The sequence below is a fragment of the Oncorhynchus tshawytscha genome, linkage group LG03 (assembly GCF_018296145.1).
Source record: "Oncorhynchus tshawytscha isolate Ot180627B linkage group LG03, Otsh_v2.0, whole genome shotgun sequence".
NCBI lineage: Eukaryota > Metazoa > Chordata > Actinopteri > Salmoniformes > Salmonidae > Oncorhynchus > Oncorhynchus tshawytscha.
In genome coordinates, this window is record NC_056431.1 from 60,381,784 (window position 1) to 60,401,535 (window position 19,752).

General features: G+C 42.7%; 1 protein-coding gene across 3 annotated transcripts in view; it reads left to right on the plus strand.

The window, feature by feature from the left end:
* The window catches only part of LOC112240367 (zinc finger MYM-type protein 2), a 46,218-nt gene that overhangs the window by 18,596 nt on the left and 7,870 nt on the right, over positions 1-19,752 (plus strand). The window contains exons 1-19 of one of the 3 annotated variants that reach the window (XM_024408679.2): positions 1,318-1,541; positions 2,549-3,436; positions 3,580-3,868; positions 3,954-4,116; positions 6,973-7,185; positions 9,582-9,738; positions 10,288-10,403; positions 11,034-11,159; positions 11,407-11,557; positions 14,878-15,050; positions 15,149-15,314; positions 15,398-15,432; positions 15,562-15,694; positions 15,812-15,933; positions 16,175-16,322; positions 16,779-16,916; positions 18,682-18,782; positions 19,151-19,313; positions 19,431-19,585. In XM_024408679.2, coding sequence (XP_024264447.1) covers positions 2,575-3,436; positions 3,580-3,868; positions 3,954-4,116; positions 6,973-7,185; positions 9,582-9,738; positions 10,288-10,403; positions 11,034-11,159; positions 11,407-11,557; positions 14,878-15,050; positions 15,149-15,314; positions 15,398-15,432; positions 15,562-15,694; positions 15,812-15,933; positions 16,175-16,322; positions 16,779-16,916; positions 18,682-18,782; positions 19,151-19,313; positions 19,431-19,585 — 3,411 coding nt within the window. In that variant the 5' untranslated portion in view covers positions 1,318-1,541; positions 2,549-2,574. Of the gene's footprint in view, positions 1-1,317; positions 1,542-2,548; positions 3,437-3,579; positions 3,869-3,953; positions 4,117-6,972; positions 7,186-9,581; positions 9,739-10,287; positions 10,404-11,033; positions 11,160-11,406; positions 11,558-14,877; positions 15,051-15,148; positions 15,315-15,397; positions 15,433-15,561; positions 15,695-15,811; positions 15,934-16,174; positions 16,323-16,778; positions 16,917-18,681; positions 18,783-19,150; positions 19,314-19,430; positions 19,586-19,752 lie in introns of those variants that run through there. The other 2 variants (XM_024408676.2, XM_024408685.2) reach the window with 2 other exon arrangements.

Below are 19,752 nucleotides of genomic sequence, written 5' to 3' on the forward strand. Positions count from 1 at the left end.
AGGCTCAGAGCGAGTGAAGTTTGAAACGCTATTAGCGCGCGCTAACTAGCCAGCCATTTCACTTCGGTCACACCAGCCTCATCTCAGGAGTCGATAAACAGCGCAATGCTTGACGCACAACGAAGAGCTGCTGGCAAAACGCACGAAAGCTCTGTTTGAATGAATGTTTACACGCCTGCTTCTGCCTACCACCGCTCAGTCAGATACTTAAATACTTGTATGCTTGTATGCTCAGTCAGATTATATGCAACACAGGACACGCTAGATAATATCTAGTAATATCATCAACCATGTGTAGTTAACTAGTGATTGATTGATTGTTTTTCACAAGATAAGTTTAATGCTAGCTAGCAACTTACCTTGGCTTACTGCATTTGCGTAACAGGCAGTCTCCTTGTGGAGTGCAACGAGAGAGAGGCAGGTCGTTATTGCGTTGGACTAGTTAACTGTAAGGTTGCAAGATTGTATCCCCCGAGCTGACAAGGTGAAAATCTGTCTTTCTGCCCCTGAATGAGGCAGTTAACCTACCGTTCCTAGGCCGTCATTGAAAATAAGAATGTGTTCTTAACTGACTTGCCTAGTTAAATAAAGATTAAATAAAGGTGTAAAAAAAAAAAAAAATTGGCGCCCAAAAATACAGATTTCCGATTGTTATGAAAACTTGAAATCGGCCCTAATTCATCGGCCATTCCGATTAATCGGTCGACCTCTAATATACACCCAATCTCTCATATTCGATAGCAAGCTAGCTTGCTAATTAAAACATAATTATGTTTTGTCCTTACAACTTTACTTGAACTGTAGTTTTTATATTACTTTGCAGTATTTTGTGTCACATTGGCCAGCAAGCACACATTCCCTTTGATAGCTATGTTTATTACTCTGGAGACAACTTGCAGTTTTAGAGAGAGCTTCGTGTTTTGTAACATGAAAACGGTGTAGTCACGTTAGTACTGGTAAAGCAGTGATTTACTCGGTGCCTTCAGAAAGTATTCATACCCCTTGAGTTTTTCCACATTTTGTTGTGTTACAGCCGGAATATAAAATTTGATTTTTTTCCTTCTCACTGGCCTACATACAATACCCCATAATGTCAGTGGAATTATGTTTTTAGAAATGTTTACAAATTAATGAAAAATGAAAAGCTGAAATGTCAGTGCAATATTTTACTTTGTGGGGGGGTCAATAAATATTCAACACCTTTGTTTTGGCAAGCCTAAATAAATTCAGGAGTAAACATTTGCTAAAGTCACGTAATAAGTTGCATGGATTCACTCTGTGCAATAATAATGTTTAACAATTATATATATATTTTTTTGTGTTTTACCCTCTTCTTCTCCCCAATTTTGATCTCGTCTCATCGCTGCATCTCCCCAACGGGTTTGGGAGGCGAAGGTCGAGTCATGTGCCCCCTGAAACATGCCCCGCCGAGCCGCGCTTCTTAACACCTGCCTGCTTAACCCGGAAGCCAGCCAATTGTGCTCCACCCTATGGGACTCCCGATCACAGCCAGTTGTGATACAGCCCAGGATCGAACCCGGGTCTGTAGTGACACTTCTAGCACTGCAATGCAGTGCCTTAGACCGCTGCCCCACTCTGGAGGCCCCCTTAACTTGATTTTTTAATGACTGCCTAATTTCTGTATCCCACACATACAATCAGTCGAGCAGTGAATTTCAAGCACAGATTCAACCACAAAGACCATGGAGGTTTTCCAATGCCTCGCAAAGAAGGGAATCTATTGGTAGATGGGGGAAAAACAAACATTGAATATACCTTTGAGCATGGTGAAGTTATTAATTACACTTTGGATGGTGTATCAATACACCCAGTCACTACAAAGATGCAGGCGTCCTTCCTAACTCAGTTGCCGGAGAGGAAGAAAACCGCTCAGTGATTTCACATTGAGGCCAATGGTGATTTTTAAATAGTTAGAGTTTAATGGCTGTGATAGGAGAAAACTGAGGATGGATCAACAACATTGTAGTTACTCCACAATACTAACCTAATTGACAGAGTGAAAAGAAGGAAGCCTGTACAGAATAAAAATCTATATTTTTAAAGTCACTAAAGTAAAACCGAGAAAAATGTCCTTTATGTCCTGAATACAAAGCGTTATGTTTGGAGCAAATCCAACACAACCCATCACAGACTACCACTCTTGATACTTTCAGGCATGGTGGTGGCTGCATCGTGATATGGGTATGCTTGTCATCGGCAAGGACTAGGGAGAATAGAGCTAAGCACAGGCAAAATCCTAGAGGAAAACCTGGTCCCGTCTGCTTTCCACCAGACACTGGGAGACAAATTCACCTTTCAGCAGGACAATAACCGAAAACACAAATATGCACACAAATATTAACTGGATTTTACCTGAGCTCCTTAATGATTATTTTGTAATCAACCAGGTAGCCTAAACAGAGGTTGGCAGTGTTCCGATTTCTTCATATATATACAGCTTGTACCTGGGATACCTGCACTCAACATGTTTATCATGGACTAGGCTTATGGTAGCTTAGTCCTAATAACGTGTGCTGTGTTTGTGTAGGTGCAGGACAGGTGGTAGCAGCCTAAATGATGGATGGGGAATTGGAGCCCAAGCCTGGGTTAGTGGAGGGGAGCACAACCCCAGCCCCAGAAGAGGAACCCATGGACACAGACACCACTCGCTCCTCAGAGAAAACCACACCCCCCACTGGATCCCAGGCTCCCATCACCACGGTAACAGAGGAACCCTCCAGGGTTCCGGAGAACAATGACAATGATGATGATGTGGTGCTGGTGGAAGAGGCCCCATCTCCCTCAGGGAAACAGCCCCCCACCCCCTCTGCTACTCCCCCTTTCCATGCTGGCACCCCCGCAGACTGCACTGAGCCCCGCCCCTCAGAAACCGAAACCACGGCAACGGTAAACATGACAACCGCCACAGCAGCAGCAGCCCCCTTCAAAAAAAACAGTCCACCTGCCACCTCATCAGCACCATCCACAGAGCCCATCGTCATTGACGATGAGGAGGATCCCGGGCACAGAGGCTCTTCTTTACTGGCCACAGCCGGAGGCCCCTCTTCATACGGCGGCGGTATCCTGAGCAGCACGGAACCGGACTCTGAGATAAAGATTGGCAACGTCACAACGCTGGGGCCCTCTGCCGTCGCCACGGCAGCTACAGCAGCCGAGCCAGTGGCAGAGCCTGAGAGGGACATGAATCTGATGATCACCAGTGTGACGTCGCTGCAAGGCGGGGTGGGGGTAGGGGGGTCGGGTGTAGCGGAGAAGGGCTTGCAGATTAGCAGCACCTTCAGTCTGAACCCTGAGGCCCGGAGCTCCATCAGCACTACCAGGCTCCCGGCCACTTTCAACCCTGGCAGGGTCAGCAACACCTCCACCACTAGTCAGCCTGTACAGAACGGAGACACAGGAACCCACCAGAGGCCTGGTAGTAAACACAAAGGCATATGGTTTTAACACTATTGTGCTGAACCATTCTATGCTGGCTTACAGCTTCTTTTCACATTGCACTGTTACGTTGTTTCTTCAGGTCTGCTAAACTTAGTTTGTTTGTGTTTTTTCTCTCCACAGATTCGTGGATATCCCAGTCGGCCTCGTTCCCACGGAACCAGAAACAGACAGGGGTGGACTCTCCGTCGCCAACCGCCTCTCTGCCCAAACCGCCCGGCCCCTCCCCCTCTGGCTCCCAGAACCCCCCTCGCACTGTCAAGGTGACCTGCGCCAATTGTAAGAAGCCTCTGAAGAAAGGCCAGACGGCCTACCAGCGGAAAGGATCCACTCACCTGTTCTGTTCCACCACCTGCCTCTCTGCATTCTCACACAAACCCACCCCCAAGAAGAGCTGCACCATGTGCAAAAAGTAAGAAGAAGTGTCGCTGTGTGTGTTGATATATCAAATTTTCTACTTTATTTCTAGTGTGTGTGTGTTAACGTGTGTCTTCCAGGGACATCACTACAATGAAGGGCACGATAGTGGCACAGGTGGACTCCAGTGAGTCGTTCCAGGAGTTCTGCAGTACAGGCTGTCTGGGAGCCTACGAGAACAAACAGAACCCACCCAAGTCCTCTCTCAAAACCAAGTGCACTGTGTGTGGAAAGCTCACTGAGGTCAGTGCAACACACTACACCAGGGATGGGCAACTTTGATGGGAGTGGGGACCACAGAAAATCTGCGTACCCCCCACCACATTGCGAGCAAAACATTTTAGCAGCCCCTCTCTTGACAGCGGAGAGAACATTTTTACGTTTTAGAGTTAATATGATATCTGAGTGAGACTGACTAACAAAATGAATGGGGTCCCCGGGCCGTGAATCTGACCATGATTACTTAGATTAGGAATGGTCAAATTTGATGGGGGTGGGGGCCACAAAAAACCTGAACTCATTATTAGGGTCCGCAGTGGCTCGCAGCAGGGTTTTCGTTGGCCGGTAATAGCTGGCTTTTGTATAATTGGCGCCAACCAATTGTCTGGGAGAAGAATAAAACCTTTAGAAAACATATATTTAATTGTTTGAAATCTGAAATGTTATTATATATATTATAAGGTATGTCTTACCTTGCTTCAAAGTAGCCCAGCCAAAATCAGACCATATCCGAGGAGGCAATTATTTTATATGAACTTTCTTTCATTGTCCTGTAGCTGAAGGCACAATCCTAGTCATATTAGTAACCAATGCTAGTTGTTGCATATTAGATCTCCGCTCTTTAAAATGTTCTAACGGATTGCATGTGCAGTGCCCTTTTGACACAGTGTGCCAGTGGCCATCGAAGGTGAGCATTTGCCCACTGAGTCGGTTACGATGTCGAACTGCAGTCAGACATCTGTGGCATTGTGTTGTGTGACAAAATGGCACATTTTAGACTGGCCTTTTATTGTCCCCTGAACAAGGTGCACCTGTGTAATGAGCATTCTGTTTAATCAGCTTCTTGATATGCTACACCTGTCAGCTGGATGGATTATATTGGCAAAGGAGAAATGCTCTTTAACAGGGATGTAAACAAATTTATACACCGCATTTAAGAAAAAATAAGCTTTTAAAATGCATAGAACATTTCTGGGATCTTTTTATTTCAACTCATGAAACATGGGACCAACACTTCAAATCAAAACACATTTTATTTGTCACTTGCGCCGAATGCAACCTTACAGTTATATGCTTACTTACAAGCCCTAAACCAACAATGCAGTTTTTAAAAAAAGTGCTTAGAAAGTATTGACTAAAATAAACTGAAGTAAAAAAATAATTAAATTAAAAAAACAAGAAAAATAACTAATAATTAAGGAGCAACAATAAAATAACAGTAGTGAGGCTATATACAGGGGGTACCGGTACAGAGTCAATGTGCACAGGTTAGTTGAGGTAATTATGTTAAGTTGTAGTGGTAAAGTGACTATGCATGGATAATAAACAGAGTAGCAGCAGCGTAAAAATGGGGCAGGACAATGCTAATAGTCCAGGTAGCCATTTGATTAGCTGTTCAGGAGTCTTATGGCTTGGGGGTAGAAGCTTTTAAGGAACCATTTTTAGGGCCTTCCTCTGACACCGCCTGGTATAGAGGTCCTGGATGGCAGGAAACTTGGCCCCAGTGATGTACTGGGCTGTATGCACTACCCCCTGTAGTGCCTTGCGGTCCGAGGCCGAGCAGTTGCCATACCAGGCGGTGATGCAACCAGTCAGGATGGTTCAGCTGTAGAACTTTTTGAGGATCTGAGGACCCATGCCAAATCTTTTCAGTCTCCTGAGGGGGAATAGGCATTGTCGTGTCCTCTTCACAACTGTCTTGGTGTGTTTGGACCATGATAGTTTGTTGGTGATGTGGACACCAAGGAACTTAAAGCTCTCAACCTACTCCACTACAGCCCCGTTGATGAGAATGGGGACGTGCTTGGTCCTCCTTTTCCTGTAGTGCATGTTGAGTTTATATTTTTGTTCAGTGTATATGTAATTAAAAGTCGCATTAAAGTCTGGCACCTCCCTCCTGTCAGCACCGGTCTGGACATTACAAACTGTAGCCAATACACATAGGCTATCACCTAGACTTTGACATGTAGGCAAATTATTTATGTACATTTACATGCACTTTTTTGTTTTTCTAAACAGCTTGTGGTTTTCAAATCAATTGAATTGGCTATTTTGGTTAATGGCCTTGGTACCCTAGCAGATGGCCTTGGTGCCTGAGCAGATGGCCTTGGTGCCCTAGCAGATGGCCTTGGTGCCTGAGCAGATGGCCTTGGTGTCTGAGCAGATGGCCTTGGTGCCCAAGCAGATGGCCTTGGTGCCCTAGCAGATGGCCTTGGTGCCCTAGCAGATGGCCTTGGTGCCCTAGCAGATGGCCTTGGTGCCCTGGCAGATGGCCTTGGTGCCCTAGCAGATGGCATTGGTGCCCTAGCAGATGGCCTTGGTAGGCTGGCAGATTAGGCACCTCTTGAAGGCCTTGCCATTTGGCACACCCTTAAGAAAAACTACTGATTCACAACCAAATGTTGAAATTGCACCTTGTGTATTCTACTATTCTAACTCTCAACAGTAAGTTGAGACACTGACTGAGTTCCTAAAAATAAAAAATACATTTTTTTTTGTAGGGGTGGAAATTGATCCGTAGGCCTAAAAAAGGGGGCCCATCAATGTCTTAGATCAAAAGAAGTGGGTAGGGGTCGATTTGGACAGAGTATATTCCACTCACTCTCCCTCCAACATGGCTGCGACGGTTTCTCATCCACTGTGTATGTCCAAGCCTTGAGCCTGGTGTCCATGGTTACTGCATGGAAAACAGTTGGCATCAAAATGGAGGGTGGTTCCCATCTGACCATGGAACAGTTTATAAACAACCACAACAACATCAGCCAGCCACCAGCTAGAATCTCACACCGATCTCACCCATTGCCTGTGTATTCATTCAATATGATTGAATTTTCACACGTTATTATAAATCATTCTTTCTATTCCTTTTCCTCATATCAGATCCGCCATGAGGTGAGCTTCAAGACGGTCACCCATAAAATATGCAGCGATGCCTGTTTCAACCGTTACCGCATGGCCAACGGGCTCATCGTGAACTGCTGTGAGCAGTGTGGTGAATACCTGCCCAGCCGCGCCACTGCTAACCACTTTCTCATCATTGACGGCAAGCAGAAACGCTTCTGCTGCCAGAACTGTATGCAGGATTACAAGCAGGTAACAGCCAGTCAGAACTGTATCAGGGATTACAAGCAGGTAACCACTAGAATGTATCAGGGATTACAAGCACATAACAGACAGTCAGAAGTGTATCAGGGATTACAAGCAGGTAACAGACAGTCAGAACTGTATGCAGGATTACAAACAGGTAACAGCCAGTCAGAACTGTATGCGGGATTACAAGCAGGTAACAGCCAGTCAGAACTGTATGCTGGATTACAAACAGGTAACCACTAGAATGTACCAGGGATTAGAAGCACATAACAGACAGTCAGAAGTGTATCAGGGATTACAAGCAGGTAACATACAGTCAGAAGTGTATCGGGGATTGCAAGCAGGTAACACAGTCAGAACTGTATCAGGGATTACAAGCAGGTAACAGCCAGTCAGAACTGTATCAGGGATTACAAGCAGGTAATAGATAGAATATGTCAGGGACTACAAGCACATAACAGAGTCAGAACTTTAGAAATGCTGATGATTCAGATACTCAAATAGCCTAAAGATGGCCAGTTTTATTGCTTCTTTTATCAGGACAACAGTTTTCAGCTGTGCTTACATAATTGCAAAAGGGTTTCTAATGATCAATTAGCCTTTTAAAATGATCAACTTGGATTAGCTAACACAACGTGCCGATGGAACACAGGAGTGATGGTTGGTGATAATAGGCCTCTGTATGCCTATGTAGATATTCCATAAAAAATCACAGTTTCCAGTTACAATAGTCATTTACAACATTAACAATGTCTACACTGTATTTCTAATTAATTTTGATGTTATTTTAATGGACAAAAAAAATAGCTTTTCTTTAAAAAATAAGGACATTTCTAAGTGACCCCAAACTTTTGAACAGTAGTGTATGTGTTATCCATCTACACACAATACCCCACAATGACAAAGTGAAAACATGCTTAATATTTTTTTGCAAATGCATTGAAGATGAAATACAGAAATATCTCATTTACATAAGTATTCACACCCCTGAGTCAATACATTTAGGAGCACCTTTGGCGGTGATTACAGCTGTGAGTCTTTCTGGGTAAGTTCCTTAAAACCTTTCAAAACCTGGATTGTGCAACATTTGCCCATTTATTCTTTTCAAAATTCTTCAAGCTCTGTCAAATTGGTTGTTGATCATTGCTCGACAACCATTTTCAGGTTTTGACATATTTTAAAGTAGATTTAAGAGTCAACTCTAACTCGGCCACTCAGGAACATTCACGGTCTTCGTGGTAAGCAACTCCAGTGTAGATTTGACATTGTGTTTTAGTTTATTGTCCTGCTGAAAGGTTAATTAATCTCCCAGTGTCTGGTGGAAAGCAGACTGAACAAGGTTTTCCTCTAGGATTTTGCCTGTGCTGAGCTCCATTCCTTTTATTTTTTATCCTGAAAATCTACCCAGTCCTAAACGATGACAAGCATACCCATAAGATGATGCAGTCACCACTATGCTTGGAAATATGGAGAGTGGTACTCAGTAATGTGTTGTATTGGATTTGCCCCAAACATAACGCTTTGTATTCAGGACAAAAAGTTAATTGCTTTGCCACATTTTCTTGCAGTATTACTTTAGTGCATTGTTGCAAACAGGATGTATGTTTTGGAATATTTTTTATTCTGTACAGGCTTCCTTCATTCATTCTAGCAATTAGGTCAGTTTCGTGGCGTAACTACGATGTTGTTGGTCCATCCTCAGTTTTCTCCTATCACAGCCATTAAACTCTGTAACTGTTTTAAAGTCACAATTGGCCTCATGGTGAATTCCCTGAGTGGTTTCCTTCCTATCCAGCAACTAAGTTAGGAAGGACACCTGCCACTTTTTAGTGACTGGGTGTATTGATGCATCATCCAAAGTGTAATGAATAACTTCACCATGCTCAAAGGAATATTCTATATATATATATATATATATATATATATATATTTTTTTTTTACACATCTACCAATAGGTGCCCTTTTTGCAAGACATTGGAAAATCTCCCTGGTCTTTGTGGTTGAATCTGTGTTTGAAATTCACTGCTCGACTGAGGGACCTTATAGATAATTGTATGTCAAAAATCATGTTTAACACTATTATTTGAGTCAATGCAATTTATTATGTGGCTTGTGAAGTTAATTATTACTTCTGAATGTATTTAGGCATGCCATAACAAAAGTGTTGAATACTTTTTGACTCAAGACATTTCAGCTTTTCATTTTTTATTAATTTCTGAATATTTCCCCAAAAAATATTACACTTTGACATTATGGGGTATTGTATATAGGCCAGTGACCACAACATCTCCAATTTAATCCATTTAAAATTCAGGCTGGAGCACAACAAAAACTGGAAAAATTCAAGGGGTATGAATACTTTCTGAAGGCAATGTATTTGTATTCCCTTATTCCTCTAGCCCCACTCTAAGATGACAATGTGTACTGGCTGTAGTGCCATGGTCAGGTCTAGTGAAGTCACTCACTGCATCGGGGCCAGCGGCACCATGGAACCATACTGCTCCACAGCCTGCATGAACAAGACCAAGATCGCCAGCACCGCTACCACTGTCCTCGGTTAGTAGTTGTTTATACCTCACCATCAGTGCATCACTGTCCTCAATTTTCACGTTTTTACTTGGATTATAGTTGAACTTTCTGAATTGAACCCTGTCTCACACATTTACATTTTAGTCATTTAGCAAACACTCTCATCCAGAGCGACTTACAGGAGCAATTAGGGTTAAGTGCCTTGCTCAAAGGAACATTGACTGATTTTTCACCTAGTCTGCTCAGGGATTTGAACCAGCAACTTTTCAGTTGCTGGCCCAACGCTCTTAACCGCTAGGCTACCTGCCACATATTAGTGCACTGCCACTCTCACTCTCCAGTGAGCCCACATCTTACATCATTCACACTGACTGTTGGTGTGGTTTCTTTGATGTGTGGAATGTGGTAAATTTGGTAGTTGAAGTTGTTTCATTTTCTTCTGTGTACATATGCGTTGGCGTGTGGGTGCAGTACAGCAAGTACAATTATAAAGGTGCTGGTACTTACAGTACCTACATTTGATCATACCGTGTGTAGGAAGGTTATGTGTCAAGGGGTGTTTTTGTTCCTTTGCAGACTCGGAGCCCACATGCCACTTCTGTAAGAAGACCTCGTTACCTCAGTACCAGGCCACGCTGCTTGAGGGGAATGTCCTAAACTTCTGCAGCTCAACGTGTGTCACCAAGTTTCAGGTATGTACCGACTCCTTTCTTTCTTTTTTAAATATCACCTTGTTAACCAGGACAAAACATTTGAATAAGAATTATAAAAGCCTATTGACAGTTAGGTTTCACGTCAGAAAGAACATGTCTAGCCTCCCGAGTGGCGCAGTGGTCTAAGGCACTGCATTGCAGTGCAAGCTGTGCCACAGAGATCCTTGTTGGAGTCCATATTGGCCCAGCGCCGTCTGGGTTAGGGGAGGGTTTGGCCGGGAGGGATGTTCTTGTCCCATCGCGCACTAGTGACTACTGTTTTGGGCCGGGCGCAATGCACGCTGACACGTTCTCCAGGTGTAATGCTGTTTCCTCTGACACATTGGTGTGGATGGCTTCCGGGTTAAGCAGGCATTGTGTCAAGCGGGGTTGTGTTTTGGGGGATGCACAGCTCTCGAACTTCGCCTCTCCCAAGTCCGTACGGGAGTTGCAGAGATAGGACAAGACTACCAGTTGGATACCACGAAATTGGGGAGAAAAAGGAGTAAATAAAAATAAGAAAGAACATGTCTTGTGCAGTGCAACTAAACAATTAAGAAGTCCCTCACTTTCTGGTTACCTTATCTAGTTTCCTGCAGCTCAAGGAAATGTTTCTTTCTCTCTCTTCAGAATACAAACATTCAAACAGTAACCAATGGACAGACTCCCCTGTCTACAACGAACCACAACATCCAGCTCAAATGTAATTACTGTCGAGGAGCATTCAGCCTGAAGCCTGAAACCCTGGAGTGGGAGGTACATTCACTTTGTGGTCATGAACTTGGTTTATATAACACAATTATATTATATTTTTAGTTTTATTTTTTAAAACATTTTTCAGAAAATTGAGCATTAAAGTTAATTGTACACCTTTTCTGTTGAAGTCTGTGAGTGTACATGCTCAACCTCTCCCTCTGTGTCCAGGATATATATCAAGTGGTCAAGCCTCAATTAAATATGCAGGAGCATTTAACATTGTGTGGGTATGTATTTTTCCCCCCAGGATAAAGTGTACCAGTTCTGCAGTAAGATATGTTGTGAGGACTACAAGAAGCTGCACTGCATCGTCACCTTCTGCGAGTACTGCCAGGAGGAGAAGACGCTCCACGAGACTGTCAAGTTTTCTGGGGTCAAGAGGCCCTTCTGCAGCGAAGGTCTGACAATGACCTCACTCCCTAATCTGTGTCCTTGTCAGCTAGTCTGTTTTGATTGGGAGAGTGAGAGAACCCAGAGTGAATAATACTTGTCCTCATCCCATATTTCTCCATGTCCCTGACATGTTCTGCCACTAGCCTGGGCACTTTAGCCTAGTGCTGGGCAATAGGTCAAAGGAATTCGAATCATTCTCATTTATGTTTTTTTGCGTGATGTCCCAAATGCCTATATTGCAAGAATCAAGTTTTGTTGTATTTTTCGTTTTATGTCCGCTCGTCTCCTTCTCTCCTTCTGTGCTGCACGCACCTTCCCATTTACACCAGAGATCTGTATATAATGATGAGATGCACATGCTTCTGTCCTAACAATGGCAGTCGTCCCAAAGGCGGGAAGGCAAGCGACAAGATTAGGTCCAAATTTAGACCATAAAAACGCATTGGGCTTATTTTGGAAAGATTTTAGCGAGAGTGAAACATCTCGCTTTGCCTCTTCCTTCAGTTTACACAAATACACCAAGCCCTTCCCCCTGCCACTCACATCAACAAAGATGAGCGATCACTTCTTCCTCTCTGACAAACGGTTTCAACTCGCTATTTGTATTTGAGTTTTTGGTCCAACAGAATCGGTCATATGGAGACTGAAACACATTGAGACATTATTTTACTGTAATAGAGGAGAAGTTAACCTTTCTAATGAGTCAAATTGAGCGCAGAGCAGACATTACTAAAACGGGAGTATCAATGAACATTGACTCTGGAAAAGGAATGCTAAGGTAGTCGCGCGTGGCATTGTGGTACCAAGTAGTGCTAGCAGCATTTTAGCCGAAGACTGTTATACTAGCTGTCTAGTCTGTGTTTTACAAATTTGCAATAAGCATAAAACACAATCATACAGTGGGGCAAAAAAGTATTTAGTCAGCCACCAATTGTGAAAGTTCACCCACTTAAAAAGATGAGAGATGCTTGTAATTTTCATCATATGTACACTTCAACTATGACAGACAAAATGAGGGGAAAAAATCCAGAAAATCACATTGTAGGATTTTTAATGAATTTATTTGCAAATTATGGTGGAAAATAAGTATTTGGTCACCTACAAACAAGATTTCTGGCTCTCACAGACCTGTAACTTCTTCTTTAAGAGGCTCCTCTGTCCTCCACTCGTTACCTGTATTAATGGCACCTGTTTGAACTTGTTATCAGTATAAAAGAAACCTGTCCACAACCTCAAACAGTCACACTCCAAACTCCACTATGGCCAAGACCAAAGAGCTGTCAAAGGACACCAGAAACAAAATTGTAGACCTGCACCAGGCTGGGAAGACTGAATCTGCAATAGGTAAGCAGCTTGGTTTGAAGAAATCAACTGTGGGAGCAATTATTAGGAAATTGAAGACATACAAGACCACTGATAATCTCCCTCGATCTGGGGCTCCACGCAAGATCTCACCCCGTGGGATCAAAATGATCACAAGAACGGTGAGCAAAATTCCCAGAACCACACGGGGGACCTAGTGAATGACCTGCAGAGAGCTGGGACCAAAGTAACAAAGCCTACCATCAGTAACACACTACGCTGCCAGGGACTCAAATCCTGCAGTGCCAGACGTGTCCCCCTGCTTAAGCCAGTACATGTCCAGGCCCGTCTGAAGTTTGCTAGAAAGCATTTGGATGATCCAGAAGAAGATTGGGAGAATGTCATATGGTCAGATGAAACCAAAATATAACTTTTTGGTAAAAACTCAACTCGTCGTGTTTGGAGGACAAAGAATGCTGAGTTGCATCCAAAGAACACCATACCTACTGTGAAGCATGGGGGTGGAAACATCATGCTTTGGGGCTGTTTTTCTGCAAAGGGACCAGGACGACTGATCCGTGTAAAGGAAAGAATGAATGGGGCCATGTATCGTGAGATTTTGAGTGAAAACCTCCTTCCATCAGCAAGGGCATTGAAGATGAAACGTGGCTGGGTCTTTCAGCATGACAATGATCCCAAACACACCGCCCAGGCAACGAAGGAGTGGCTTCGTAAGAAGCATTTCAAGGTCCTGGAGTGGCCTAGCCAGTCTCCAGGTCTCAACCCCATAGAAAATCTTTGGAGGGAGTTGAAAGTCTGTGTTAACCAGCAACAGCCCAAAAAGATCACTGCTCTAGAGGAGATCTGCATGGAGGAATGGGCCAAAATACCAGAAACAGTGTGTGAAGACTTACAGAAAACCTTTGACCTCTGTCATTGCCAACAAAGGGTATATAACAAAGTATTGAGATAAACTTCTGTTATTGACCAAATACTTATTTTCCACCATAATTTGCAAATAAATTCATTAAAAATCCTACAATGTGATTTTCTGGATTTTTTTCTCTCTCATTTTGTCTGTCATAGTTGAAGTGTACCTATGATGAAAATTACAGGCCTCTCTCATCTTTTTAAGTGGGAGAACATGCACAATTGGTGGCTGACTAAATACTTTTTTGCCCCACTGTATATAGAATTGTCACTCAATCTCATTCTGAGAAATAAGGCAGGCCACTAGATTTCAACATCTGAACAAAGTGGACATGCTTACAGTTGGAGACGAACAGAAGGGTGTGTTCATAACCATTCAACTGTACTACCCTGTTAGCTAGCAAACAGATCCAAGTTGGCTAAACTTGAAATATAAAGATTAGATGGCTAGTCACTAGCATGCGAGCTTGTGCTTGAGAGATTGTTTGAGATCTGGGTTAATTTTCTATAGCTTAATGCCTGCCAGAAGTGAATGTGCATTATGCATGGTTCTGGTTAAATTTGTAATAAAATTTTTATTTTAATGGACAGACTTGAAAGCCAGATCAGTGATTATTGCAAAAAAGCAGGTTGATCTATTTTGATAAAATGATTACATTATTAGTAAAAATCTGTTGTTCTGCCCCTGAACAAGGCAGTTAACCCACTGTTCCTAGGCCGTCATTGAAAATAAGAATTTGTTCTTAACTGACTTGCCTAGTTAAATAAAGGTTAAATAAAAAATGAGTGGGTCTTATGGTTGTGGAAGACTTATATTCAGCCTAGATATAACTTCACAAGACCTGAATTCATTAGATTATTGCTGACTGTTTTTAATGCAGTGGATTTGACCTTTAATTGTACAACAACGCTTATTTAGAGAATCGTTTTCTTTTAAATGTATATATATATATATCGTGAATTGCCCAGAAGTTAGAATAAAATTGTCCAGCCCTACTTTACCCAGACAACACATGAGTGTATAAAGTATGTTTGTCACTTGAGCATTGACATCGTATAACCTCTAAACGTTGTTGTCCCTATTTCCCCTCAGGTTGTAAGCTGCTGTTCAAGCAGGACTTTGCCAAGCGGCTGGGTCTGAAGTGTGTCACCTGTAACTACTGCACTCAGCTGTGTAAGAGAGGAGTGACCAGGCAGTTGGCTGGGGTGTCCAGGGACTTCTGCAGTGAAACCTGCGCCAAGAAGTTCCATGAGTGGTACTACAAGGTCAGAACGCATACCTAAATCAGTCTCACTATGAAAAATCATAATTCTCAAAATTGTGCATCCAGGAGGTGATTTGTGTTTCCTGTTATGTCCACCAGGCGGCACGCTGTGACTGCTGTAAGGTACAAGGGAACCTGACTGAGTCAGTGCAGTGGAGAGCAGAGATGAAGCACTTCTGTGACCAGCAGTGTCTCCTCCGCTTTTACTGCCAGCAGAACGAACCAAACCTGGCAACGCAGAAGGGCCCAGAGAACACCAGACTTGGTACTAATTTGTGTGCATTTAGACTTTTTGAAAACAAGTGCATCTGTGTGGTTGACTTACTGAACCATGTTTTCTATTGACAGGATTTGGAATACAAACTGAGGCAACCAACATTGCGGTGAGGAAAAAGTACTTAATGTTACAACCCTATAATCGTTACAGCACAGCTGACTGTAAGGTAAGGAATATTATTGTCCTTCTTTAACAAGTATCATCTGTTATCCTTGTATCATCTGTTATCTCCTAGATGTTGAGTCAGCCGTACACCGGTGGAGGGATCCTAAAGGATGTGAAGAATAAAGCTGTACTCTGCAAGCCTCTCACTATGACCAAGGCCACCTACTGCAAACCACACATGCAGAGCAAGCTCCTACAGACAGGTAGACACCTCAATATTACTGTTTGGGAAATCAAAGGTCAAACTGTGCGGCACATTATGTCTCTCACGAAGTAGTATGTCCTTGGTTTGACCTTTTGATCTGTGTGTCTGTCTCCAGATGAGGATGACTGGGTGAAGAGGGAGTACATTCCTGTGCCCATCCCTGTACCTGTGTTCATCCCAGTCCCCATGAACCTCTACGCCCAGATCACACCCATTCCCATCACACTACCTGTCCCGGTAAGAAACACCCTGGGCTCCATGGAACTAATGGAATAGTCCCAAAAGTGCAAATCCTGAATAATTTTATGCAGAAGTGTGTCCGATGATTAGAACTCTATTGCTGTTCACATCTTGTAAATATGAGAACAACCATGGATAAGGTGGAGTGGATATTTACTCTTGAATGAGTCTTTCCAGTATTTAACAAAAAAACAGTCCCTAACCAGCCAGTGGTCCCTGTCTCTCCCTCCTACCCCAGGTTCCAGTGCCAGTGTTCCTGCCCACCACACTGCAGGGCACAGAGCAGATTGTCCAGACCATCAACAAGCTGAAGGCCAAAGTCCCCACTGACCCCCATGAGGCTGACCTCTCCATGGCTGAGATGATTGCAGAGGACCAGAAGCCAGGTACACACACACACAGAAAGAAAGCTGGGTACCGACTTAATATATTCCATTTAGCAAACTCTGCGACTTAGAATCATGCGTGAACACATTTTGCTTATGGGTGGTCCCAGGAATCAAATGAACTAACCTGGCGTTACAAGCACCATGCTCTACCAACCTAGCTACAAAGGACTTCACATCCACAGTTCCAAAAGTGCAAACTCAAAACTAAATCAAGCGTGACTCAAATACTTTTAAGCGTGTCCAATGATTAGAACTCTATTGCTGTTCACATCCTGAAACTCTGTGATTGGTATTTTGTTATATGAGGACATGAAACAAACCACGGCGCTTCTTTATCCATGGCTACCGGTATGCATCTTTGTCTAGCTGAATGGGATGCACTTCTCTGCCTCATTCATCACTGCAAGCTGCCACAGATGAAATGTTGATTGCTGTGTTGTGTGACTGTTTCAGATGTGAAGGTGAAGAGGGAGCGAGGAGAAGGAGAGGCCAGGTCCAGCAGCAGCAGCTCCAGTAACAGCAGCTCTGAATCGGAGGCTGAGGAGGAGAAGTATGAACCAGATCTGGACCTGGAGAACGACTTTCCTCAAGGTACGACTACTGAGCAGCATTTGACCACCCTGACACTGAGACACTTTCTAGTCCTGTCCTCTATTGTGGAAAATGATATTATTTGACTGCTCTCTGTCTCTCACTACAGTGGAGAGGTGCTAAACAATATCACCATGTGACATGGGTGTTTAAAAAAAAATATTATGGCATATCAGACGAAGGGATTCATTTAGGTGTATTTATATTCAGAAGTGCATTCAGAAGGCCAGGTGTAGAATTACATTAAAATACCTAGATAATACAATAACAATATAATAAAGAACCTAGCTAATACAGGACTAGAATAAAGAACCTAGCTAATACAGGACTAGAATAAAGAACCTAGCTAATACAGGACTAGAATAAAGAACCTAGCTAATACAGGACTAGAATAAAGAACCTAGCTAATACAGGACTAGAATAAAGAACCTAGCTAATACAGGACTAGAATAAAGAATCTAGCTAATACAGGACTAGAATAAAGAACCTAGCTAATACAGGACTAGAATAAAGAATCTAGCTAATACAGGACTAGAATAAAGAACCTAGCTAATACAGGAATGCAATAAAGAACCTAGCTAATACAGGAATACAATTAATAATCTAGCTAATACAGGAATACAACAATAATACAATAAATAATCTAGCTAATACAGGAATACAATTAATAATCTAGCTAATACAGGAATACAACAATAATACAATAAATAATCTAGCTAATACAGGAATACAATTAATAATCTAGCTAATACAGGACTACAATAATACAATAAGGAACCTAGCTAATACAGGAATACAATAATAATACAATAAATAATCTAGTTAATACAGGACTACAATAATACAATACATAATCTAGCAAATACAGGAATACAATAATACAATAAGGAACCTAGCAAATACAGGAATACAATGAAGAACCTAGCTAATACAGGAATACAATAATACAATAAATAATCTAGCTAATACAGGAATACAATAATACAATAAATAATCTAGCTAATACAGGAATACAATAATACAATAAATAATATAGCTAATACAGGAATACAATAATAATACAATAAATAATCTAGCTAATACAGGAATACAATAATACAATAAATAATCTAACTAATACAGGACTACAATAATACAATAAGGAACCTAGCTAATACAGGAATACAATAAAGAACCTAGCTGATACAGGAATACAATAATAATACAATAGAGAACATAGCTAATACAGGAATACAATAATAATACAATAGAGAACATAGCTAATACAGGAATACAATAATAATACAATAGAGAACCTAGCTAATACAGGAATACAATAATAATACAATAGAGAACATAGCTAATACAGGAATACAATAATAATACAATAGAGAACCTAGCTAATACAGGAATACAATAATAAAACCTATGTAATATAGGAATACAATAATAATACAAATAAGAACCTGGCTAACTGAGCCTGTGACCAGCAGCTCTGGACTACGTGTTCATTAGAGAGAAGGTAGTTATGTAGCAACAGCTGTTTGATGATTCAATTCACCCGCACCCCTTCTGGTAAAGGCCATTGCTAATTCACTCATTCACCTCCCTCTCCATCTGTCTGGCTTGCTTTGGCACAGCACAGTTCGGTCCAGATTGGTTCAGCTCAGTCCGGCTCACTTTAGCTCTGCCTACCTCTGTCGAACTCCAGTCTGGTGGGCTTTGAATTGGCTCATCCCTTACCTGTGTCCGTTTGTCCTGTCTGTCTGTCCTGTTTTAACCCCAGACCCTTTTCCTACACTCGAGAGCCTGGACGTGGATATGGGGTTCACCCTGCCCCCTCTCCTGGCTGAGGAGAAGGATGAGGTACCCAGAGCCAGGAGACAGGTACACTACTCTAACCACCCTGACCCTTTTCATCTACCTAACCTTTCATTTCACTCCAGTTGGAAGCAGAAGCGTGCCCAACGATTAGAACTCTATTGCTGTTCACAACCTGCCCAGGGTCTGCAGTTGAAAATGAGCCGACTGGCTAAAACCGGCACTTTTACTGAAATGTTGATTCATGTCCACTGTCCTTGTAAAAATAAACTCTGTGATTGTTATTTTTCACATGAGAACATGAAATAATAAACCATGAATGATGTTCTTATGAAGATAAACATATAAAATGGTGGAGTGGATAAGATCTCCCACACGAAGGCGTCCACCGAGACATTACAAGTCTCATTCATAGGGCTGTGTGCTTGTTTCAGGGACATAAGAGGCGAGCTGTAGAGGGAGACCCCTCTCCCCCTATGACAGAGAGGCGCTCGCTACCCCTGAGGTCTCACTACGGGGTCAACGCCTGGAAACGGTGGGCGCTGTCCTCGACTGACCAATCAGGTGACGCTAAAGGGAAAGACAGCCTCAAGCAGGGTGAGTAAGCTCCACCCACAGAAACTATTATCGTACATCACTTGGAACCACTGGACATTCTGTATGAAAGGTGCTATATAATTAAATTGGTAAGAGATTATAATTATTTGTCCTCAGAATCTCCACCGGCCCGGTCGAAGAGTAACCTGCTCTCTCTAAAAGCGTCAGAGCTCAGCCTGGCCTTGTCCCGATTCGTCCGCGAGGTGCGGCGGCCCAACGGAGAGCGCTACGCCCCTGACAGCATCCTCTACCTCTGCCTGGGCATCCAGCAGGTCAGTCACCTTCCTGTTTAGTTTCCTCTCCTCGGTCACCTTCTGTAGCCTGGTTCCATTTCAGTTTTCAGCCCTTTGCTCCTCCCCCATCAGACAGTGTTCACGGATCTGACAGATACTACTCACAGATACTACTATACATTTTATTTATTTTTTCTTCTCCACCT